General features: G+C 35.8%; 1 protein-coding gene across 1 annotated transcript in view; it reads left to right on the top strand.

The window, feature by feature from the left end:
• The window catches only part of LOC308232215 (histone-arginine methyltransferase CARM1-like), a gene marked incomplete at both ends in the record, with an annotated part of 57,531 nt that overhangs the window by 22,046 nt on the left and 10,149 nt on the right, over positions 1-25,336 (top strand). The window contains 5 exons of the mRNA XM_080638290.1: positions 10,195-10,301; positions 10,506-10,610; positions 15,020-15,130; positions 22,454-22,631; positions 24,916-25,006. Coding sequence (XP_080494416.1) covers positions 10,195-10,301; positions 10,506-10,610; positions 15,020-15,130; positions 22,454-22,631; positions 24,916-25,006 — 592 coding nt within the window. The remainder of the gene's footprint in view (positions 1-10,194; positions 10,302-10,505; positions 10,611-15,019; positions 15,131-22,453; positions 22,632-24,915; positions 25,007-25,336) is intronic.

The raw sequence follows: 25,336 nt of genomic DNA, 5'->3' as shown, positions 1-25,336 counted from the left end.
ACTGTAAATGACTTCACAATGATGGTGAAGTTCAGGATTTGCTAGTCTTAAAAGAGTGGTAGGAGGGTCGACTATTTGGAATGACTTAAAAAAAGAAAAAGGTTTTGACTTCTAAGCCATGCAATGTGCACAGTTGGGATACCTAACTTCTTGCCTCTGGGGTAGGAACTTTTGTTCTGTGTTATACTTCAGTTTCTAAATTACTCCACTGTCACAAACTGCCTTTAGGCTTTGTAGGTGCTTTCTCTGAGTTAATTTGTTTATGTGGCCATCCCAAACACTGTGTAGGCTTTGGGACTATGAAGCAATCAGTTTGATTTGATCAAATTTCAGTTCAACAGAATTAAGTGTCTGATAAAAGTTTTCAAGGTCATATTTGGAGCTAGGGACTGTAGTGTGCAAGAGCAAATACCCATTATGTGATTCTGGAGACTGCTAGTCTAGTTGCAAATCTTAACAGAGAAGGTTGCCTGAACATGCCTTCTGCTGTGTCTGTTAGTCTCGCTGTTTAAACCTCTGGGTTTGCTGTTGTTTCAGTCTATGGTTTTCAATGCCGTTGTTTTTCTTGATCCAGTTAGATGCAGCCATTCACAAGTTTTGTAGTGTTTTGGGGACTCACTGAGTGAGTTCAGGGTGGTAGGATCTACAGGGAATGACCTAATCGCTTATGGCACTATTTAGAGTACCTTTTGTTTCTCTGGGCTTTGCTTGAACAGTTCTTTGTGAATTATTTTAGCATTAGCATTTTAAAGTGTTGATTGATTCAGATTCCTGGGAGGACAAAATAAAGGAGATTTAGAAAAGGTCAGTTGCTTTTACTGTGCTTTTGAATGACTCATAACATTCTGTTATTTTCCTTGGAATTATTCTGGGCTGTTTTCTTGCTAGTTAATATTAGTGTTTTGTCTTCCAGATAGGATCCGCATTTTTATTATTTTTTTTTCTTATTCTATAGGAGTGTGGTTTACCATAATTTTCCCACAATTTAAAAAAAAATGCTATAGGAAGGATTTTAAATTTCTAGATCTTTTACTCCTATCTGCTATATCTGAGTATTGCTAGATCTGCCTGCCTGTAAATTACAAAAAAATTGCAGTGCCAATTTTGTGTTGAAGGTGGCAACATGATTGTATTGATAGCTTGTCCAATGATTCAGTGTTTAAAAATCCATTTAGGTCTATTGTTCTGGTAAGAGTGGAATAGATCGGGAATGGGTTGGTGGATAATTGTTTAAAACAGACAGTAGTTTATTCCAGTGAGACAGGGTATGTCTTAGAAAATGTTGGCAGTATTTTGAAATCTAATAGCCACTAATTCAGTGCTACCAAATAGTGCTTTCATGTGAGGCATGTCTGTGGTCACCAGTTCAAAAGAGGCTTTCACTAAGCACTGCTAGACTTTTTACATATCAAGACTTTCAGCATCCTGACTATTTAAAACTAGAAGACATAAGTGAACTGACTGCATCAGTGATATCCATCTCAATATTTACATTTCATCCAATTATACTGTACTAAGCCAAATCATCTTCCTTCCTTAAAGTGTAATTTGTTTCTGAGGAAGCTTGTTTACATAAAAATCAGACATTCTTTCAAAGAAGAATAAAAGAAAGGATCTAATGTTTCTTAGTTTAATAGTTCCCAAAGTACAGTTTAACTTCAAAAGTTTTTGCAATATCACAATAATCTGTGCAACATTTATGTAAATTTGATCACACCTTAAAGCCCCATTTTTCTCTCTGTTGTCTAATGCAACTGAAATGGCTGTTCTAAATGGTATTAAACATTTACATTTAGAAACTTTATAATAGCATTTTACAAATTGTAACTATTCTTTTGGTAATGTTTTTAGTGTGAGATTGACACTGGGGGGAAAGCTTTCACATCCACTAGTTTTCATTTCTTTGGAATGTGGTTGCAACTTAAAACTAAAGATACTTTAACATTCTTCTTGATGATAACCATTTTATCAATTTGGCTCGATTTTTGTTTTATATAAATGTGAATCACTAAGGGGTGGAATGTTCTGTTTAAAGAAAAGGAATTTTAGTTAGGATATTTAGCTGACAGATGATACAATATTTTGCTTTCTGTTTACTGAAGAAAGCATTTATTACCGGTACTAAAAGTAGAAAAGGATTTTGCTTTGGGAAAAGTATGACTTAAGAAACTTAATTATGTGATTTGAAACACATGGCATCCAGTTCCTGATGTGGAATGAAACAAGGCCACCAGTCATGTTTTCCATAAAAATGCCCTACTGACTGAGTCCCCTGTCTGCTGATGAAGTGCTTAATGACCGAATTTCTAAGCATCTAGTTCTACCATGCTGACACTTAAAATGGTTCAACCACTATTGTGTCTGGGACAAAATTGTTCCCATTGCGCAAATGCAGACTCACAAAAAGTTGGAAAGAAGGCTGCAGAAATTTACTCACAAAGTGACCTGGTCTGCAAATTGTGATTTAATATTCAGTAATGTACTCAACAAAATGATCTATTGCTGATGGAAATATTAGGAAATTAGTTGTTAAAATTAACAGAATCACATTAGTCCAATCTCCTGTATTTGTGACAATGAAAAGCTCTATAATTGGTTGAAAGGTACAACAGAAATAGAAAAATATTTTGAATAAATATTGTCAAACTCGTATAAACCTAGGGATTTCTGGGAGCTTTTTGTTTTGAGTCTAAGTGGTGAATGCTGTTGGGATTCTATTAGGACACTTGTAGTGAATATCACTGTGAGTTTCTGAAGTGTAATATAACTGAGAAGAAACAAAAAGATTCTCTTCCTCATTTGGAAACAATGTTCCAGCCTCAGACATCTGGGATAGTCATCTGGTTTGGTAAATTTACTATATTTTTACTGCATGTTTCAGTTTTTTCAAAGCAGGCATTTTATTATTTGGGTATTTTGCAACTCTGTTATTCCAAATGGAAGACTGTAACCCACTTGTTTACAGGAGACAGCTTGACCTATCCAATCATTTGATATGGTCTCCTGATAAGTTACAGACTTCCATTAATTTTTTCAAACGTGGTCAAAGTTACAACTGTACACCTTTCATCAGTAACAGGACAAATTTATTGCTTTATGTAAGTGCTGGATTTTAGCAGTAGCCTGCAGCAGATACTGCAAAATAATGTGGGAGTACTGCTTCTCCATGACTGCTATGCTAATCTCCTTAGATCAGAAAATCTAACAGCTGTTGGTAAAATACATTTATTTAATGATTTATTCTGAGTAGCATTATTTTGGATTGCTGCTGTGTGAAGTTTGTGGGGTTTTATTCCCCACTGAGTTTATTTTCCCTTTCATTAATTAATTAATTCACTTTACTTCATTCATCAACTCATTAATTCATTAATCTTTCCCTTATTCTGGTATGTTGGTTTGGTTTGGGTTTTTTTCCCTTTCTCCCCAAACAACCATCCAGGTTTACTACTGGAAACTTTTTTTTTCCTGGTTCCTTCTCCACCCTCTTCCCCTTTGGAGTAGTAAGAGACACTGTCTGTACTCAGCAGATGGATGAGGTGCACTATGTTAATAGCTTGTGTTTGTGTATCTGTGTCTTCTGCTGTGAGGATAAGCATTTTGTAAAGAGAACTCATTACAGCAGTTCTGCGTATGCAGAGTGCAACCACTTGGTGATTTATCAGGAACTGAGAATGAATGTGCATGCAGTAAGTGCCACAGGCACCTGGGGCTTCTGCTCCCTTTTTGGGGAAGTGACTAGTTTGAGACAGACACAAGAAACAGGGCTTTATGGAGGATGTGCCTGTTATCTTTGATCACAAGAATCAGTTTTAACTGGCTTTTATTCAGTTTTTACACAGTTGAGTTTTTAGGCTATCAATCAGTGCAGTAATATCTACAGAATATCTCTGTCAAGTTATCAGACTGTATAATTGATTAACATAGGTTTAATGTCCAACAGCAAATGTAAGTTAGCTGAGGTGCACAGCTAGTCAAAACTTTACAGCCAAATGCCTCAGTTTTTCAGCAAGTTACTGCTTTCTGTCAAGGTAAAAGTTTTTGAATTAATTTCTGTTTCCAGACTTTCATTGAAAAGAAAAGGGGGGGGGGGGGGGGGAATGAGAAATAAATAAAAATCCTAAGAAGCTTGGCTTTCAAAGAAAATGTCTGACAATTATATTTTTTTTATGTTCTTTGACATTATTTGCAAGTGAACTTTATTTTATTTCCTTAAAAAGATCCTTCTGAAAGCACTTCAGCCCAGAAGAGTGGGAGATTTCCTTACCCTCTCAACGGCTAGGAAAAAAGGAGAAACTGACACTTTTCATCTGGAAGCGAATAATTTGTTCCGTAACATAAGTTTTGCTTCAAAGAAGCATTTCTTACATGCTAGTTCATACTACAGTATGAACTATGGGGGTTTTTGCTGTTTCCTGGTAAATGCCTGCATTAACGTTTTTATCATATGTACCATAAAAGTAAGGGCTTGCACACAGGCAGTTACTGAAGAGTGCCTAATGAATTTAAATAATTTTCCAAGTTTCTTTTTGGTTTTTAAAACAGAGTTGCTGGATTTAATTTTTTCTCTCTGTTATGGGCCATAGAATACAAGCTTCAATTCACATTAAAGAGTTTCATGGAGACTTCTGATTGAGTTAAAAATGTTGGTGCTTTAAAAACTGCTTATTTCAGCAGGTAAAAAGCACAGATTTCACTGCTGTGTAGTACTTAGTGCAGTGACTGCAGGTCTTTTATATGCACCCAACACTTGGGCAAGTTCTGCAGCCTATTCCATTGTGCTGGAAATAAACCAATGTCTGGATTAGCTAACCCAAACTAGATTAGGCTGCACACTCATAATGGTATTCATTCCAGTATTTTCCATTATTTTTCAGAATAACATCCAGATGAGGCTCCTTGAAAAAGAAACATCTGTGAATTGAGGGGGAGTTTTGAGTTGGGTGGAGGTTTGAGATACTGAAAAAGTATAGATGAAAAGGCAGTAAATGTCTGCTTACATCTATCCTCAAGAATATCAGGTAATTCTTTTTGGAGTAGTTATTGGAGGTCTTACAGTGCATGGGAAAGAGTAAATGCACTGTAAAATTTACTCACATTTTAAAGCCTCAATTCATTAATTTGCCACTCAGAACATGGCTATAACACTTGAAAAGTTTTCAGGTTGTTCTCAACCTGCTAGTGGGAAACTTTATATTGATTTAAGTGATTGGCGTGGTGAGGGCGCAAGGATTTGTTTTTCAGTCAGTGAAGATTGTAAGTTATTTCTCTGAAGATAGCCAAAACTGTTTAAGAAAAGTCACAGACATCTTCCCAAGAGAAAGAGTTTTGAGGATGAAAGGAGATAGCTGCACAGCATAAAGAAGCAGTTCATCAAAGAGCACTTACACCTTGCCTCCTGCCATCAACATTAATTTGGGATTTTACAGGATAGATTAATTTTTGCTTAAGTATAACCTCTGATAACCCAGAAAATTTTGTAAGCAAGCCAGACCTTTTTCTTTACAGATGAACCAACAGGCAAAACCCCTGGTAACAGAAGAAATCTCTCAGGACTGGTTAGAAGACTCTTGAAGGAGAGGCATTTGAAACACTATGCTTAGATTACCAGGCAACAACCTTCATATACTTGAGTTTACTTTTGAAAAGCTGATAGAAGATTTGAGGATCCTGAGATGAGAAAACAAGTCAGCATCAAAGCAAAAGATATATAGATTTCTAGAACCTTGATGTAGAATATAGGGCTGAGGATTAACAGAAGTTACTATTTCTCTGTTCTTAAAAAATGTTTTACTGACTTACAGTTCTGTATGGTTGAGTCCTGGTTGCAAAATAAATAGTTCCAGCAGTATTCTAGCCTGTCGGTGAGCTAAACTGGTTTTGGTATAGATCCCTTTCTGGTCCCCTTACTTTAAATAAAGAAGAAAATCCATTTTTCATAAAAGCTGAGATCTGTTCTGGATATATTTCTACATATGACAGATTAAGTTCCCAGGTTGTTAAGAAGATCAAAATTAATTAATTAAATTTCATTTTAAGGAATTTGATCAATATGCAGATAAAGCCATATTTCATAGCACAAGCAGGATGAGGTGTTGGCTAAAAAGAAGTTCCTTTACAGAAAATATAGAAAGAAAGCAGCTTAGTGTATTTGCTTGCAGAAGCAAATAGAGAGAAGACAGGCTATTGTAAATTGGGTTTGGATGTAAAAAATAGACTTGCTTGATATGGAAAATGGACTTGAGATAAATTCTTTTCTTTATTCTGGGACAGTCTACAAAACAAAGTAACCTGGTGTTCCTTGTCTGTGCTAAAGAAAACATGAAAACAAACCTGTTTCTCTTCTCTATAGTAGGGGGTCCTTATTTGGGAGAATTCCTTCAAGCTTTAACATGTTTTCCGTTTGAACTCATTTCTTGGGTCTTTGTCATGTGTAGAGTATTCACAATAATTCCATTCTTCTGTATTAGGTGCTGAAGTTTTATTATTTGCCAATTTGCACTGTCACAGAAGTGAACGTGCGTCTGAATTCTCAGACAATATTTGAAACTAGTAGCAATTGTTATGAATAATACCTAGGCAATTTGCATTCCCTAAGAGATTTTTCTTTTGAATTCTTTGACTGCATTCCACAGAAAAACAAAATCCCAAATTCACATCTGCAACAGTAATTCCTTCCTTACAACCTGATCCTTTGTTTGTAGCTATTTAACTGTAATTTCCTTCAAATAGTAAGTAGAAGTAACTAAAACATTTTTGATGAATATTTGACTTATGAATGCTGAGGACAAACTAACATCCACTGAATAGATGAGAAAAAGAAAAGAGGAGCAAATTTGTGCTGTAAGGGAATTTTTCATAGTATATTAATGCAATCAGTACAGGATCAGACAAGGCTATAAGGACGTCTCAATGGTGGAATGATTAAGTTTGCATGGGTGAGTTGTAAACCAGTGTTCTTGGTTGCTGTTGCTTTTTCACTAGAGTGATTTTTCACTTCACACCCAACAAGAGCAACTAATTGTATATTTCTATTTTTATGCTCAAATACTTTTTTCTCATAGTGTTAGCCCCAGATGAATGTGTAAAGTGTGGAGTTGGGATTTGAAGTTTGGAATACATTGAGATGCATTAGATACAGAGCTGTTCCTACTTTTATTCCTTAATCTTTACTGCCATCTAATAGAGAAGAATTTAATTCCATGTTTTCTTTAAAGCTGATGAATGAAATAAGACACTTTTCTGCTCTATAGTCTGCCAGAACCTCTTGAGATCTTGATGGTACTCTGACAGGGAAACTTTAAAGTGCATCTGAGGTCCATAATGAAAGACTGTAGAGGAACTCCACCAACCTTTTGTACTTTCTGTTTTGATTCAACTCAGTGAGTACCAGTTTTGTAATATGCCAGCACTCTGGAGAGCTCCAGCAACAAACGTCTTTTTTGCATATAAAGAACAAGGAGATCACTTTTTTTTTTTCTTAGAATCGAAGAGTAATTCAATTGGAAGAGAAATCTTATGATCATCTGGTCAAGGCTCTTTCGCAAAGCAAATTCAGACCCAGGTTGCTCAGAGCTTTGTACAGTTATGTTTTGAAAACACCCAACAATAAAAATTTCTACAGCATCACCTCTCTAGGCAAGCCTTTCCAGTTTTCCTTACAGCATTGGGTTTTTAAATCCATTCTCACTCCTGGACACCAAAGACTCCAAAGATGTTATTCTGAGCTACCAAAAAGTTTCTGTAGAGGCATGAAAATGATGTGTGAAGAGTGACTATAAAAGAAAGGAGTCAAGCATGTCATCACTGAGTCTATAGCATCATGTCTTACCTTCAGAAAGAAAAAAAACCAAAAAAAAGAGAAACTTAAGACAATGGGTGATTTTCCGGGAAAAAAGTCTCCACTATCCAGTGTCAGATCTTTTTTTTCTTTTGGTGTTGTCTCTTTATGCAAAGAAAGAACAGAGGGACTGATCCATTTTAAGCAGCTCTCTGTATCTTCCAGCAAAAAATGGGCATTGTCTGTAACTTGGGTAACTGTTCATTGTCATGACCCAGTCACTTCCTGTTTTATTCTGACTGTCATCCATGTGTGGGTGTAAAAAGGGTGTGTTGATGATATTTGTATATTTTCATGGTAATTCACCATTACTTCTGTAACAAATTTATTATTTTGAGACTCTATCACCCCAAATTCAGATGTTCAATTCTTGCCATCCAAGCTGACAGGTCAGAAAGAACAAAGTGGGACTTTTTCCCACCTGGAAATTACATTGAAATATTCTGCAGAGTGGCAATAGATCAGCTCTCTAGCAGATTTCCTCAGCAGGGTAATACACTTAAAAAAGTTGTTGAGTTGTGTTTTACAATTTCTGCCATCCTTCTTACAGACTTCTACTACAGTCAGGTTAAACTGACCAGTTTCTTAGCAAACTGATGATGTGATGCTTCTTAGAGCTATTTTTCCAGACTTTCAACAAAATTACTTCATTGCATACATTAGACTGCTCAGAATTTCAGCTGAGAGAAATTACTTTAACACTGGATGCTTAAAAGTGAACTTTATTATGTGGGGTAGCCCAGAGGTTCAAGGGCCTGTGCCCTCAATTAATTTGGACTTCTCTGAGGACATACGGCTATCTCACATTTTTGGTGTTTAACTCTTACAGTGAAACAATATATGACTGCCCCAAAATGGAGCTTTTTCCATCCAATTTCCCAGTTCTAGTGATTTCTAGCTGTATAAAGTCTTGGAAGCTTGGATGACAATAACAACAAGTTGTATTGCTTTTGCTGAACTCTATGCTGTCTTTATTACATACTTTTCCCAAGAATTTAAAATTTTCTACTGAGGATCTTTCTCTCAAGACCCTACTCAAAAATACTTTTTTCCCCATGAAATATAACTTTGCAGGAATCGTGCTTCTTTTGGGTTTTGTAAACATGAGTCCTTGTTTTCATTTCCAAACAGCCTGACACTGAGCTTGCCCTGATATCCAAAGCTAAGTGGAAAGTCACTTGCTATCTTTTACATCTCTTCCCTTTGATATGCCAGCTTTCTGCATTAGAAAATGATCAGTACAACCAAATCTCTGGGTTTAGGATTTTGAAATTTTTGGAAATGATGAAGGAAATTCTCCTTGGTTATTGAATTGAGAAGTTTATAAATTGTTTCTGTTATCTTCAGATCCTTTGTTTCAAAGGCCATTGAAAAGTATTGAGTTACTGAGTTATCTCCAAATGATCAGAGCACTTAGCATGTGCTTCCCAGTGCACAGTTACATGCTTCAGGCAATCGTTACTTTTATTTGAAAATCTGTGAACAGCTGCAGGAGTTTCCTGACTCTGGTTTAGCAAATTACGAATGTGGCCTGATTTCTCTATCTTCTCCGGTCTTTTTAGGAACGGAAGATGCAAGATTTCCATCCCTGATTTTATTGTCATCTGTATTTTCCCCCGACAGTTTTTCCTTACGGTGTTTTGTCTAGATACTTTCTCCACTTACTGGCATGTGTGTTTCTTTTAGACATCAAGAAATTACTTTATGCATGGAGGGATTGGTTTGATCTTGAAAAATGGAGACAAAAGTGCTTGTGTGAACTGGTCATTTGGGTTTTTGGTCCACATGATTTTTCTTGCTACTTACTTAGTGTCAGAAGTGATGTTGTTCACAGAAGCCAAAGGGCTATAACTCTGAGCTTTTGAGCTAGTCTGCATCTCAAGGAAAATCCATGGTCCTTAGCCTGGCTTTTTAGGCCAATGGAATTTGAACATTTTATTTTGAGTTGTAAACCTTCTCACTTAAATCCTTGCATTCCAACAGTAACCCTAGGTAGTTCTCTGTGTGGAGCTTGGCTTAGTGTAGATTAACCTGAAATAGTAGGTTGAGGCTTACGTTCAGCCACTCCTCTGTCACAATTCATCAACGCAAATTTCTTTTATTTGCTGGAGTTAGCTAACCTGAATCCTTGACAGCACTGTTGCATGCATCCAGGTGCTCTTAAAATCTTTCAGTGCTAGCCAGATCTTTGCAACAGCTCTTGCCTGTTTAACGAAATTGGAACTCTTTACTGTGTATTTATGAACACAGAAGCCAAATGAAGCTTTCCTCTGAAGTGTGACTGTGTTCTTATCTTGGCACTGGATGTTTATCTTAATTTACTTGTCCTTGTGGTTTTTGCTATGTTTGTTTTCCAGAATACATCACATTTTCAGATGCACTGACGAAATGTCGTAACAAAAATAAGGAGGGCTCTGTGTTCAGTCAGCGAACAGATGAAGCATCTGCGCTTCAGTATTTTCAGGTAATGAAACTTTGGTGCCAGTTCATGAAATCTGTTGCTGTTGTTTGTTTGACCTCAGTCACCAGATCAGTTAGAAAGATAGCTTAGGTTTATTCGGAGGGTGGTGAGGACCTTGATAATTTAAGTACTAAGTAATTTAAGGTAAGATTGGTAGAAGATGGACTTTATCTTTTGTTCTGTTTTTCCTCAACCTCTTACTTTTAGTTTTATGGCTATCTGTCTCAACAACAGAATATGATGCAGGATTTTGTGAGGACAGCAACTTACCACAGAGCTATCCTACAGAATGACGTAGATTTTGTAGACAAGGTAAGCTCTGTTGAGAGTCTTAAATGTTCAAGTATGCTGCTTAGGCTCTAAACTTCAATTTGCCCTGTAAAGCAACACTGATCAGACTGTAGCCTTTTCTCACCTAGGACTTTGTGCATGAATGTATTAATTCATGTGTGCTTTACATTATTAATGTTATTGGCAAGCACATGGATGACAAAGCACAATGCTGATAGTACATCCTCAGGATGGACGGTGCCAAACATGAACTACAAATCCCTTTGCTGTTTCCTGTGACAATCAGGGAACCTACATATATATCTTTCTTGATATTTTGGGCTGTTACTCCCATTTGGCATCTTAGAGCTCATTTATAGAATTAGTTTCCTCATCTTAACTGTTGACTGTGTGTTTGCTATGGTGCCACATTGTCTTTTGCAAATACCCACAAAGGCATTTGAGTTTATGTCTCTTTCATGAAGTTGTACACTGAATGTTTTTGCACTCCACAATCATTACAAACTGAGGAAACACATGAGTGTCTGCTGTGGCTGCACTTGTGCAAGACAAAGATTTGGATACAATGCAGAAACTTGTGACTTCAGATGCCAAATCAATCTCTGAAATATGTATATAGATCTCAAACACTACTTAATAAATGTAACTATTATTACTTTATCTAGTCCTTTGCCTCTCAGACTTTCCAAACCAGATACTTCAGCAGAAGACAAACACTGGGGGACATAGGATAATCTGCTGCCCAGACACCGATTAAATTGCTTTCTAATTTCTTTTGGTTTATGCTCCTTGAAATGCAAAACATGGGACTAATACAGTTTACAATGTTTTTTTACTTTTTTCTATTAGTTACACTAACTAGAGACTTTCTTACCCTTTCCAGCATCGGTCCCCATGCACACTTTTCTGTGATTCACGTTTAATACAGCAACAAATTCCATAATACATGTTATGCAGAAAAGTATCTCCTTTAGTAAGATTTTTAATTCATCTGCTTTCGAACTGTCATTTTGATTTATGTTGTGAAGCAAAGAAAGATTGAAGTTCTAATTTTCTTTATATCGTTCCTCCGTTGTGTCAATTTGTGTTGTCTCTTCTTAGATAGTCTTTCTTCTGAAGTCAGTGTTCTCCGTCCTCTTTGCCTTTTTCTGTATGAAGAAATTGTAAATGCCCTGTTAGCATTTTTGCCCTCTTTTTTTAATGTCACCATGAATTGTGCAGCATCTGTTTTGGAAGGATTGGTGGGAGTTATGCATGATAGTGTAGACAGTGCCATAGAATTGATCTGTATTGCTGAATTCTAACTTCCTAGTTGTTCTTTACTGTACTTTTCATAAATCTTGACATTTCTTTTTCCTAGGACTGCATCTATTCATTGAGCTTTGATCTTCACCAAACAATTGATAATGGTGTCTAGGCTACTGTTGTTGCTGATGATGATTCATTTAGAACTTGGATGGTATACGAACAGCTCTTATTTTCCACAAAATTATATTAATAAGCACTGAGTTTAATTTATATGTGAATTGCCCTGCTGCCTTCCTTTGCTAGCTCTCTGCTCTTCAAATCAGTGGATTTTGTGTCAACTGCGTATCTTGCTACAACACTGCTCACTTCTCAATAAAATACTAAAAACCAGCAAAAAACATTAGACTACATGTGACCTTTTGTAAGCAAATAGGCAACTTATAAGCAGTAGTCTCTGCTTACTACAGGCTTATGTTTTCTAGGTGTCAGTATGTCAGCTGTGACCACATGAGCTCAGTTTTATGATGTTTGGGTAGCAGACTGCAAATAAAAACGATGGAGAAAATTAAGCTGTAATTTTTTTTTTACCTTGTCATGTTTTTGTCTTCTCTCCTTTTCCCCTCCTTTCTCTCATGTTTTTGTGTGCATTTTCTCTTAAAAGGAGCTTCTGACTTCAGCTTACACCAAGGCAAATGGCTTTATTGCATCACAGAAAAGAGTCTTTAGTAACTTATAAGCAAATGCCAAACAAAACATTTCCCCTTAAAGGTGTAGCCAATATTTATAGCCAAAATGAGGAGAGTTGTAAATGTGAAATTTACCTGAATTTTTTTAAGATCATTATATTTTCGCTATTAAGTTTAGTAACAAATTCAAACGCAGCTGATAATTTTTATTTGCCATGCAACTTAGGTAAACTGTGCTTCTTTAAAAAACTAAACTACCTATTTTCATAGAAATGAAACAAAACTTTATAGAAATGAAACAAATAGGTCTTCAGTTTCTCTAATTTTTTTCAGGCCTGACACAATCCTCCTCTTATTTAATCCAATGAAGCTAGTAAACTAGTGATGTGCACAGGGCTGCTCTGGTTTTCTATAGGCATCAGAATCAAACCCAAAGCATGTGATATTGGATGATACCAGCTGGGTAAGTGGAGCTTATAGGATCATTAATAGGTTAAATTTTGTACTGAAATGTGTAACTTGAATATATGGTGAAAGAAACAGCAGAGAGAGAACTTTATTTGCCACCGTTTTCTTGCAAAATAGGGTACTCCCATGTTATATTGCAAAAAGCAGATTTATCCTGTAGGTAACATATCCATTCCATTTTTGACTCTGCACTAAGGAATTCAGGTTTTGCATACTTTTTGTCTCTGTAGGAAATCTTGCTGTGGTGCAGTAGTACAGCTTGCTTGCATTTGCTCTAGGTTTATTTATTTTCCCAGCTATTGGAGGTGTCTTGGCTTCCCTACAGCATAGCTAATAGTAAGACTATTACAGGCTGAGTGTTGTTGGCCACCCACTTAGAAAATGGTCTCTCTTTTTCCTGATTCTGTTGAGAAATGATTTTTAGAATAAATGTAGCTGAAAAACTTTAACTATCTATATTGTGGCAAAATGCTTTCTTATAAGAACCTGAGAAACCCATTGTGCTGAGACTTGATGAGTTGGAAATACATCATCTATCCTATATCCAGAAACTATGAGGCAGGCAGAAGTATTTAATGATGGCAGTAAGGAGATAAAAAGGTGAAAAGGATATAATTATTTTAATACCTCCATTATTGAAAAAAGTTTTATTCAATTGCTACTTCTCTTATTATTTTCTATCTATTTTGCATCCCTTCAGTAGATTCCCTTTTGCTGCCTCTTCCCTAAATTCTGTAGTGATTTATTATACAAACACTTTTGCCTATAATGAAGGGATATCTGGTGAGGAAGTATATTTTTTTCTTATTCTAGGCTTTGTATGCTTTGAAAAATATTCCTGTATGAGAAAATGCAACAGGTTATCTGAGTTGTGCTGAACAAAATTAATTAGAATAGAATCATAGAATAGTTAGGATTGGAAAGGACCTTAAGATCATCTAGTTCCAACCCCCCTGCCACGAGCAGGGACATCTCACACTAAACCATGCCACCCAAGGCTCTGCTCAACCTGGCCTTGAACACCGCCAGGGATGGAGCATTCACAACTTCCTTGGGCAGCCCATTCCAGCATCTCAGTAAAGAATTTCTTCCTTATATCCAATCTAAACTTCCCCTGTTTAAGTTTCAACCTGTTACCCCTTGTCCTGTCACTACAGTCCCTGATGAATAGTCCCTCCTCAGCATCCTTATAGGCCCCCTTCAGATACTGGAAGGCTGCTATGAGGTCTCCATGCAGTCTTCTGTTCTCCAGGCTGAATAGCCCCAACTTTCTCAGCCTGTTTTCATACAGGAGGTGCTCCACCCCCTGATCATCCTCGTGGCCCTCCTCTGGACTTGCTCCAACAGTTCTAAGAGTAAATATATACGCCGGTAAGAATTGCCATTTCTGCATTATATTTAAGCTTCTCTGCTCTTGACTCTTGAGACTGTATCAGGATTGTAGCTTGGTTTCGTGGTTGAAGTGCTTTGAAATCTTAGGAGGTTCCAAGTCCTGAAATCACCTTAAATCAAGCTTGTGAATTTCATATCCTGGATCAAAATTTAATGAGAATTTCAGCTACAGGACAGGAATACTGTTGCTCCCAGTTTTCAGTCAAACACAAACCCATAGGAGGAACCCGAATGCTGAGATGTTCTGTGAGGTTTTTCTAAAAGCTGGCATTATTGTCATGTCTTTCCTCCCTCCCCAGTGTATTCAGACTACATTTTTGTTTCAAATTTTTCTCCTGAAGAAACTTTCTTACAAAAATCTATTTCCTCCAAACCATAACCATGGCATAACCACAACACATGAAAACAGTCCTTGGTCTCTTTAAAATATGCTGTTGCTGCTAAAATAATGATTAGGGGCATTAAAACTCTTCACTGAAGTTTTTCACTTTTTCAAGTGAAATTAGTAATATTTTTGTGTAATGCCAGGCTTACTAAATACAAGGTACAGCTATGAAAATCCAGTTACTTAAAAGAAGTATGAGGAAGTGACTTTTTGATTATTTTATTTCTTTTGGTCTACCTTTTGTTTTCAAGGTGGTCCTAGATGTTGGCTGTGGATCAGGAATCCTTTCATTTTTTGCAGTGCAGGCTGGAGCTAGAAAAGTCTATGCAGTTGAAGCCAGTACAGTAGCAAAACATGCAGAGGTAAGTGTTTTTCACGTGAGCCAAGTGTTAGAATGGTGTAGTGTGAGAATGTGAAGAGGTCTAGAACTGTGGCTCAAAAAGGCTGAAGACTTCAGTGTGATTTTTCTAAGAAGTCAGGTCTCTAAAGGGTAATGCTTTTTGAAAGGTAATTTTTGAAGGTGTTCTAAATGTTCTAATATGCCAAATAAATAAACCATATGATTGTTGTTTCTGTGAAAAACAATGAATGGTCATAAATGTGATTAAAATTTTTATTTTCAGAAGGGAAAAAAAAGAAAAAAATTCTAGTTTCCATGGGTTATGTGCAAAAACATTTAGGTGTTTTTTCCTAAGACTCTTGGACATCTGTGTGATCGATTGAGTTAGTTTCCTGATAAGTTTGATCAATTGAGTCTTTCAACCTTCTTACAGAACTGTGTTCTTAGTGTTCAAGAAGGATGTGTCCAAAAAATGGACTTATTTTTAAATGGTATTTTTCAGGCATTGTGTTTACTAAGCATTCTAATATGATTAAAATACATTTAAGCACTTAAAGTGGTATTGGTAACTGAACGCCTTAGGATAAGTTCACTTCCTAAAAACTGTTAATCCTAAATATTAGCAACAGCAAAATTCTCCAAGTTTTTTCACACAGTCTGTGCTTATTTAGATGAAGTGTGAGCATTATTGTTCTTAGTTTTGTCAACACTGATCACTTCTAGCTGAGTTTTAAAAATAGTTTTAATGTGAAAAAGGGTGAAAAGTAGTGAAGTGGAGGATTTTTCATCCCACACAAGAAAAAAATTGCAGCACCTAGATGTTAGTTTTTCCTTTTGCTTTACTGATCTAGAATATAAATGTTCATGGGCTACCTTAGGAGTCCATAGTTCCTCTAAATCCACACAATGAATATGCAGTAATTTACTGAAAGTTCATCCTTTATGTCCTGGTGCAGCATTCCAGCCTTGGTCTTGCTGATGGCTGGCAAACACCAATTGTCGACTGTATCATTGTGAAGGAAATGGTTTGCTGTTGGAAATTGAGATAAGATGGTTTGGTCTTAAAGAAGAAAATGTGGATATTAGACATTTTTACTTCTCTCCAAGTAGAAGTAGTTATTAATGTATAAATTCCTTCATTCTAACTTGAATACAGGACTCCATAATCTCCCCATCTACACTTTCATTAATTTTTGTATTGAGGAAAAGTGTTGTTTCATGCAATCATTTCCTACTTCCCTCTATTTGTGTTGTTGACAAATGTTTTCTTGATATGTGTTTGTTAGTTTTGAAATTGGCGAGGATGTACTAGCCTTACTTAGCATATATGTACTGAAAGAACATTTCTATTTTCTTATTATAATTTGTATGATTAGAAAGATTCTTTGTAATTAAAGGGATTCTTTCTTGATTGTCAATGTGTCAGACATATCAAAAGCATTAAAATGTTAGTATATGAAACGTATCTCAGAGGGAAAGGTGGAGGGTAGTTCTTACTTCACACACGAATTTGTGAACAGACATGATATTGTACAATATCTTTGTTTCATGATAGACACAAGTTTTATTTATGAAAGCATAATAAAAAGAGCAAAAGGAACTTACTTTTCCTAGTAGTCATATAATATCTAGTAGTGAGTATAATGTGTATGGGGTTTTTAATGTTTTGGTCACAGGTTTGAAATTGTGACTTTGGAAATCCAATCAAAAGTAAGCAAAATCACTAGTTATGAAATGGCACATGCTGCATCTGCAGTGTATCAAACACTGAGTATTTTCTTGGGCAATGTAAATGTAAGTAATATATCTGGCAACTTACTGATCAAGAAATAGCATTAATCCACTGGGTTTAGAAATTGGATTGGTTTTTCTCCTGGGGTAGATGAAATGCTAAACAGCTTAAAAAAATGATTGATAAAAAGAAGTGAAGAACCTTAAGCAGCTACAGATACTAGGGAATACTGGCTAAAATGTCAGTCTCAGTTTGATAATTCACAAATTTTTTGGTCATTTTCTTTCCTTCTACTTCCCCAAATAGGTCTCAGTTTTCATAAGAAATATAAAAGACTGATACAGTCATAATTTCTGTGAAAACTTGTTCACTCATGAATTGTATTGCAGATCAGCTTGTCTAGTAACACGTAACATGTTTTAAGAATTTAATTTTATTCAATAGAAAGATGGTTAGCCTTAAGTATAATATTTGTTATCTTTTAATATTCCACAGTAGGATTTCACTGGTATGGTTTATCAAGTATCTGGATTATGAGAAAACCATTACTTTCCATCCATTTATTCTCTCATTTCTGCATGGATTTATTATATTTCATCTTTTTCAGATACGTGTAGTAATATTGAATGTGAGATTAACAAATATTGGTGGTTTGTGAGGTTTTTTTCTATTTTAATACCGAACACTTGAAACCAATTCAATGAACTACTGACTGAAGGGAAATTACATAAATTAATGCTGTAATACTTTTTACTGATAGATTCGTTGGGTTTACAGTAAATTCATCGTTATAGTTGGAAGTTTATTTTGAAAGAACAAGATTAAAAATTTAGCACTACAATGCAGTTACCTGAAATCTGCTATCTATTTGACAGTGTTGAAAACTGTGTACTGCATAAATATGTGCAATGGTAGAATATCTGAAAAGCGTGTTGGAAGGAAAATTCATACTAGCTGCTGTGTTAGGAAACATCCTGGCTGCTGCTTTGCACTCATTTATTTTAGGTTTTCACTGGAGAATATCTCATGTCTGCATCACTGTGTTCTGTGTAGTATTTGGGTGGCTTTTCTGTCTGGTATTCACGTACCCAAGGCTTACCTGCTGTCTTTTTTTCCTGTTTCAAAAACTTCAGGAAAGGAGAGAGAAACCCTGTGTAACTTTATCATGACTCTGCACCAGTTTTATTTCTCTTCAGTGATTCCTTGTTTTGGAGATACAACTGTTGGTAGCTGGCTCCTGCCACATGCAGTACATGGTAGAGGAAGAAATTTGAAACACATCTTGCCTAACAAACCAGTTTGTAATAGGCAGCAAGTGCTCTCCAGCAATAGGTGCATGACATGTGAGATGAAAGCAATCTCAGTCTGCTGATTTCACCACTGCAGTAAATCCTTCGGCCAAAAAATGTGAAGAGCAGAAGAAAGAAGGCTGAAAGTGGCTGATGCTGGTAGCTATTTTGTCTAAACAGGAAACATGATTCTAAGCAACCTATCTAGGACAAAGAAGAAAATTAACGTTAACAAACTGGAAAAACATATCTACGTGGAACACTTGGATAAACAGAAAGAAAGGGCTACTGTGCATGAGGAAAATCTAACTGTAAGGTGGAGGTCAGCTTGTGATGGGATTATTAAAAGTAAAAATAATTACTTCTGGTGAAATCCTTCACTTTCTGTCGTGATATGGGACATAAAGATTTGTTACATCTAAGACTGCTATTTAATCTTTTGCAATAGCCAAACAAGAAAATTAATTTAATGAAAGATAATTAACCTTGAGTGGAGTGTGTTACGACTCCTGTTGGGGTGTTCATGTATGAGTGGAAGCAGTTTGCCCACAAGATACAGGAATTTAGAAAAGCATTTGATGTGCACTTTGGCAGTCTTGCAAAGAGTCTGTCTCAAGCACCGTAACGTTTGCAGTTATTTGCTATGTGTTCAGGTGATACTTGTGGGCACCTTACTATCTTCTGTGAAGTAAACAAATCTTCATCTGTTATTGTTTTCTATTACTTAGATTTAAAGACTTTAACCATATTTAATTATGTGGTAAGTTGTCTGTCTCATCTGGTATATCAGACGCTGTGTGGTGGGGTTTATATGGTATGGTGATAATGCACACTAAAAATGAAAGGAGGGTAGATTCATACAAGATATAAGGAAGAAACATTTTATAATAAGCCTACTTTCAGAGTCTTCTGAAATTCAGAAGAATAATGAGGGAATGTTGCTGTTGAAAATAACACACTCCTTTCAGTCACTGACAAAATTATACGATACTGGGTGGATTTTATTTTATTTTTTCTGTATTTTTTTTTCTTTTTAGCTTTCACTAAAGCTGTGAAATATTGAAACTACTCCTTTTGTTCAAACACTTCATGCTGACCATAACTAGGTGATTGCAGGAATTCATGAAATACTGTGTGGAGGTGAAAACATTGCCAACACACCCACTCAGATATACCTCCTCTCCTTTTGCCTCAGATTTGCTATTGATTTCCAAAGGCACTGAGTCTAAAAGCTGTACTGCTATCACCCTTTGCTGTTTGTCCTTCATTTGCAAGAAAATTTTTTTAAAAATGCACAAAAATTGCTAATATTAAGTTAGTAAAAACAACAAGCTGTCAGATGAAGATATGGGTTGGTTTCAGTAAAAATACGAAGAAATGGTTTGTTTAAGGCATATCTTTTAAATGGCATGGACAAAATACCTTCCTGAGCAGCAAGGTCATATTGGTGACGGTAGAAATAATGAGCTGTGTTTAAAACACTCAATTTGTGAAGGTGCTGCAGAGGGTGAATTAACTCAGTAATTCTGTGAAGAATAAGGTCAGTTCAAACAAGATGGAGGTGACTAGGACAAAAGTTAGTTTATAGCTATTAGCTTATAGCCTTCTTGAAGTGATTTATTTATGTATTTATTTATGTGATTATTTTTAAATTTCAGGTTTGCACTAATATTGCCTGGAAGTAGAATTTAACAGTATTTTATGTGCACTTGGTATAACACACTTGTGTTACTAGTATTTCTGTTACTTCTGTAAAATCTAGAATCTTCCTTGTGTACGAAAGAGAGGTGTAGAATTTGTGGAAGACTAGCTCTCCAATATTTAATGTCGATTAATTGATTATTGCTTTTCTTCATGTGATAATGAGCCACTAGTCAGAGTTCATTAATGCATGGTAAATTTCAGTTTCAGAAAAATGATCTCTGAGTTTAAAAAAAATTTAATAAAAAAGGCTGAAATTTTCAAGACTAGGTTTTCATTGCCACCAAACCAGCTAGATACGCAGTTAGCTGACTCAGCTGTAATAATAACCAAAAAAATAGCTGCCACAGGACAAGTGATCTTCTCCCTGAAATAAATCAGCGTCCTAATGCATGTAAAATACTTGCTTCAACTGGCATTCATTGGCTTTCTCACAGTCTTGGTACACAGTTTGAGATTTTGGCAGATGCAGAATTACCTTGATTTTTCAGATCACTATCAGAGTGTATTGGTGGGACACAAACTTTTTGTGAATAAGCACAGGTTTCTGTTCACTGAGGCTCTGGCTAAAACCTGGCATTATAAATTCCTTTTGAAAATTCAGTTTCTACCTCAGTTAAGCTTCTGAGTGACAAAAGTACATGGAACTTTAGCTTTTGCAAGTCATAGCTACACTCTAAAGGAGTGGATTAGTACTAACAGTGTTTTTTTTAGGTTTTGGTTTTGCTGTATCTGAAGGTAGGAAAACAAGTAAACATTGGCAACTTTTTAAATTGTGTAATAATAATAATAATACAGAATAGCAATTTCTGTCTCCATGTTATTATTTCCAGTAAAAATTTTCATAATATAATCATCTCCAGTGCATGAGCTATTGTAATGATCTGCTGCCCTCTAGCAAACTGTTAGGTATCTGCCATAGTCTGTGAGGGTCTGAAATTACTTACGCTTCTATCCTTTGTACATCCATGCTGCCACAGAGGTATTATTTCAGTTAGTTATTTTTAGATTTGGAGTTCACCTATGAGCAAACCAGCCATTTAATTTCCAAAATGAAACTACATCACGTGTCTGCTCACATAGCCTCTGGTCTAAGGAACATTAAAATAAAATCTGTCAACCTGTTACTAGAAATTGATACAAACACTTGTCAGTGAAAGAAGCAGCAATGTTATTTATCTAATTGGTAGCATGCTAGTGTACAATGACCTTTGTTTTATTTAGTAGTTTTATTACCATAGTAACATATAGTTTATATTAGCAAGTTATGGCTGGAAATCATTAACTGTATCAGTCATTCAAGCTTTAATGCAAATTATTCACACAGATGTTATACCTACTATGTTAACTATAAGCAAAGAATGTGTTAAAATTCCACTAGTGAGTGTGGAGAAGGTACTTAATAGCTAGCATTTAACTTAATTTGAAGGAAACTAAGTAATTCAGATATTCAATATAAAACCATAAAATTGTTAGGACTTGATGAAGCATACTGGTCTTTTCTATATGTTGTTCTGAGTTGATTTTTTATTAACTTCTTTAGCATATTCACATATCAGTGGATTAGCTAATAACAGCATTAGTCTTTCTCTGGTTAGAATGAGTCATAAGTATCATTGCTGTTACCTAAGGCCCAGTCTGTTTTGGAAAAGGTTTGCTGAAGTAATTACATACATTTACATTGATGATACAATTATATCAATGCAAGTACAACTGTGAAGGAGTTTTTTTTACTTACTCGACATCAATACAAATCTCCTACTGTGCTGTTGCAAAGGATTCTTCACTTTATAGAATCTCCCAGCAGACACCTCAGATTAATGTGAAATAATTGCTTCTTTATAAGTTTGTGCCAGAAGAACCCGGATTCTGCTGTTATTTAAGAGCAAGAGGTTTAGATACTTCCCCATATGTCTGAGTACAGTGCAGCTAAATAGGATATACATCTATGTGTATATATGTAGAGGCTTTGAAAAAGTTGTTCTTTTTCTTAGACTGAACTTGCTGTATCAAACATAAAATCTTAGGTCCATTTCTGCTATTCATTCAACATTTTTCCCCAAGTTTCACTATGCCCATACAAGTGAATAAATCTGCAGTATCTCAGCTCTAAGTACTAGCACATTCAAATGCATTCATGTGAATATAGTGCTATGCTCCATTTATGCTTAGAAAATACTGCAAACTTTTCAGCTCTTGAGTTTCTTCATCCTTTCACGGCTACGTAACTTATTCAAGAACAGTATTTCTAAAATTTAGAGAAACTTAGAGACTTGTGAAGACCCTTTCTTTGTAATCTTTTGTATTGAATTAAAATACCCACCTTTTCCTCGTAGGCAGGTTTTTTCTTGTAGATACTGATTACTGTCATCTTTTGCAGGACAAGAGTACTTGCACTATCAGTTGCTGATTCCACACAATGTATTTCTTTGAGTTTGATCCAGTGAGCTCCAGTCTTAGAAATTTTGGTGTAGCAAGGAAAAGTATTTCTATTTTATTCTGATTAACAGACTGAGGTAGTTGGTTTATGCTATAAGGGGTTCAATGCTAGTTAAAGACCTCTGATATAATTTCTGATGATCAAGAGAGTCAAAACTTGCTGTGTGCTTTTTTTTTCCTCCAGCTGTTGGTGAGAAGCAACAACCTTTCTGACAAGATCGAAGTTCTGTCTGGAAAAATTGAGGAGATCTCTCTGCCTGAGAATGTTGACGTGGTAATTTCCGAACCGATGGGTTATATGTTGTTCAATGAACGAATGTTGGAAACTTACCTCCATTCCAAAAAATGGTTGAAGACACGTGGTGAGTGTGTCACCAAGTTATCCCCTGCATAGAGAAAGAAAAATAAAAAGCTTCTGAAAAAAATAAAAAAAAATACTTGAATTGGTACTCCAGGATTGTCTGGTTTTATACCCTCATTCTAGCTTTAACACCAATATCTAGGGGGCCCAGGAGAATTAATAGAATGATGAAGCCACCATTGCTATTGTACTATGCTGTGACTTCTTGCTGTTTCACAGTGGAAAAAGCTTTGGAGCATGCTGCTATTGCAGTGCTGAGTTCCGCTTGTGTTTTAATCTCAACTTGCTGTTATATACGCTATGATAGCATTTCTGGTACAACATATCACAATAGATAATAGCACACTAGCCTCAACTGCCAGACAGTGGAATCAAGCTGAGAGATGAACGATCAAATAGGATTTTGGTGTTTTGGGGAAAGTTCAAGTTATTTTGACATCCTTTCATTGGGCTTCTCATAGATGCCTTATTCTAATATTTGGATGATACCTTTGAACGACATGAGGGATTCACAGTGTTCAGTGCTCTGTATTTCATCCCTCCAATATTTGCAGAAGTTTTGAAGGGAATCTGTATATTCCAGGGCTTCATGTGAATCTTCTTTGAGAGGCAAATCTGAGCATCCAATTGCTGAATGATAAATCTACATGAACTGCTAAAAAGGAACTATGAAGTATCTCTTTAAATGACTTATTTAAGAAACCTTTCTCAAGCAAAGTTACTGCAGCATGGAATTTTTGAAGCATGGGCTGAATCTGTACCTAAATGCAGGGAGCTAAAGAATTTGCTCACAAGCCACATTTGGGTTGTATTTTTCAAGTCAGCCACTGATCTTAAGTCTCCCATTTAGAGCTCAGTTTCAGAGGAGGGCTTCTGAAAACTTATCAGGAAGCAGCTCATTTTTAGTTTTAAATGTGTGACTGTTTTTAAAGATACGTGTCTAGCTTTCTGATTGCTCACTTATGGGGATGAATTACCTTACGTGGTCATTATTAAACTTTATGATTGTCTAAGTAAGTGAGCTGAAATTACGACATTTTGAGTCAGTTTCTAATATTTAGTACCTGTTAGGTTTGGCAACTTTCTGTCCTAAATTCTCCGTGAACTTGTCAATATTCTCCCCACAGCCAGTGTAAAAAAAAAAAACATGTCTATTTTGTGTGTGGGTGTTGTTCTTTATTTAAATTTCTGTGGACTCTTCCTACATGATATACTTACAAAAGGAATACTGCTTCCTTTTCCTTCCACTTCTGTACCTATCCTCCCCTATGCATTGTATTCTATAACAGATTTTAAAAGGGTGAAGCAGTATGCTGAAGTGTAGTTCAAATTGACCAGGCTTTATTTCCTGCTTCCATTGACGCATGCACAATAGAATACAAAAGCTGTCATTTAAGTTGCTAGGCAGTCATATGCAATGCCTACAGAAAACAATGGAAGGCAATTCCTCTGGTTTCCCAACCCATTAGAATATAGTAGATCAGGATTTCATTCCCTGCTCTGTTACAAATTTGCCTCTGTATGAAAATAAAATTTGGTTTCTCAGCTTCAGCATCTTTAAGAAAAAAAAAAAAAAGGTTTAATATACATTTTTGTGTCTGTAAAATTTTCAGTGTTTACTCTGAAGTGCTATGAGTTTCTCAGATAAAAGTCTTAAGAGTAAAGTGCATATAACTACTTCATTCACTAGTGGCAGTTCTTCCAAATTTGACCAAAACCATACCCTGCAGTTTAATTAAAGTCTGACCTTTAATGCAAATCTTTCACACAGATGTTATACTTACTAGGTTAGTTATAAGCAAAGAAAGTGCTAAAACTCCACTGGAGAGTGTTCAGAAGGTATTTAATAGCTAGCATTTCACTTTTGAAGGAAGCTAAATAATTCAAATATCTGAAACAGGACCATAAAATTGTTAGGACTTTATGAAGTATTCTGGTTTCTTCTATACATTGTTCTACATTAGGTTTTTTACTAACTGCTTTAGCATACTCACATTTCAATAACCCATATATTAGTAAAACTAAATGTTAAGGTATCTGAAGTGTATGAAAATTGCTGCTTCTGAACTAGTGGTTTCCTGCTAGTGAAGACATCCCAGTAGAGATGTCTGTGGGAGTACACAATTACAGAATATCCTGATTTGGAAGGGGCTCCCAAGGATCAGCAAGTCCAACTCCTTACTTCACACAGAGCAACCTTAACATTAAACCATTTATTTAAAAGCATTGTCCAAACACTTCTTGAACGCTTGGCTTACTACTTTATATTGTCTTCTGTGTACTAGGAATGATGTTCCCAACATTCAGTGACATTCATTTGGCTCCTTTTTCTGATGAGCAGCTGTACATGGAACATTTCTCCAGAGCCAATTTCTGGTAATGACTATTTGGTTTTTTATTGGTATCAAAGATTCAGTAGAGGTTAAAAATTAAATTAGTTCTTTGATTAAGCATAAACTGTCATCATTGAAAGAGAATGCTTTTATGTTTTCTGTGTTCACTGTTGCTCTGGCCTAAAGTCATACTGTTTATTGTGCAAGCCTGAAGGATCTCTGAGGAGGGCTACAGCTGACTTGGTCTTATTTTGAAAGATGAATGTGAATCAGATGGTAGTGTTTCCTTTGCTATACCAAAATGTATTATGCTACAGATGGTGATCGTTGCCTGAAGTTCCAGGTGCATAAGCACAGGAAAAATTCCGTGGCA

Source organism: Psittacula echo (genome assembly GCF_963264785.1).
Source record: "Psittacula echo genome assembly, chromosome: Z".
Taxonomy (NCBI): domain Eukaryota; kingdom Metazoa; phylum Chordata; class Aves; order Psittaciformes; family Psittacidae; genus Psittacula; species Psittacula echo.
Note: the sequence above shows the minus strand (reverse complement) of the source record. Positions and strands in the feature narration are given on the sequence as shown.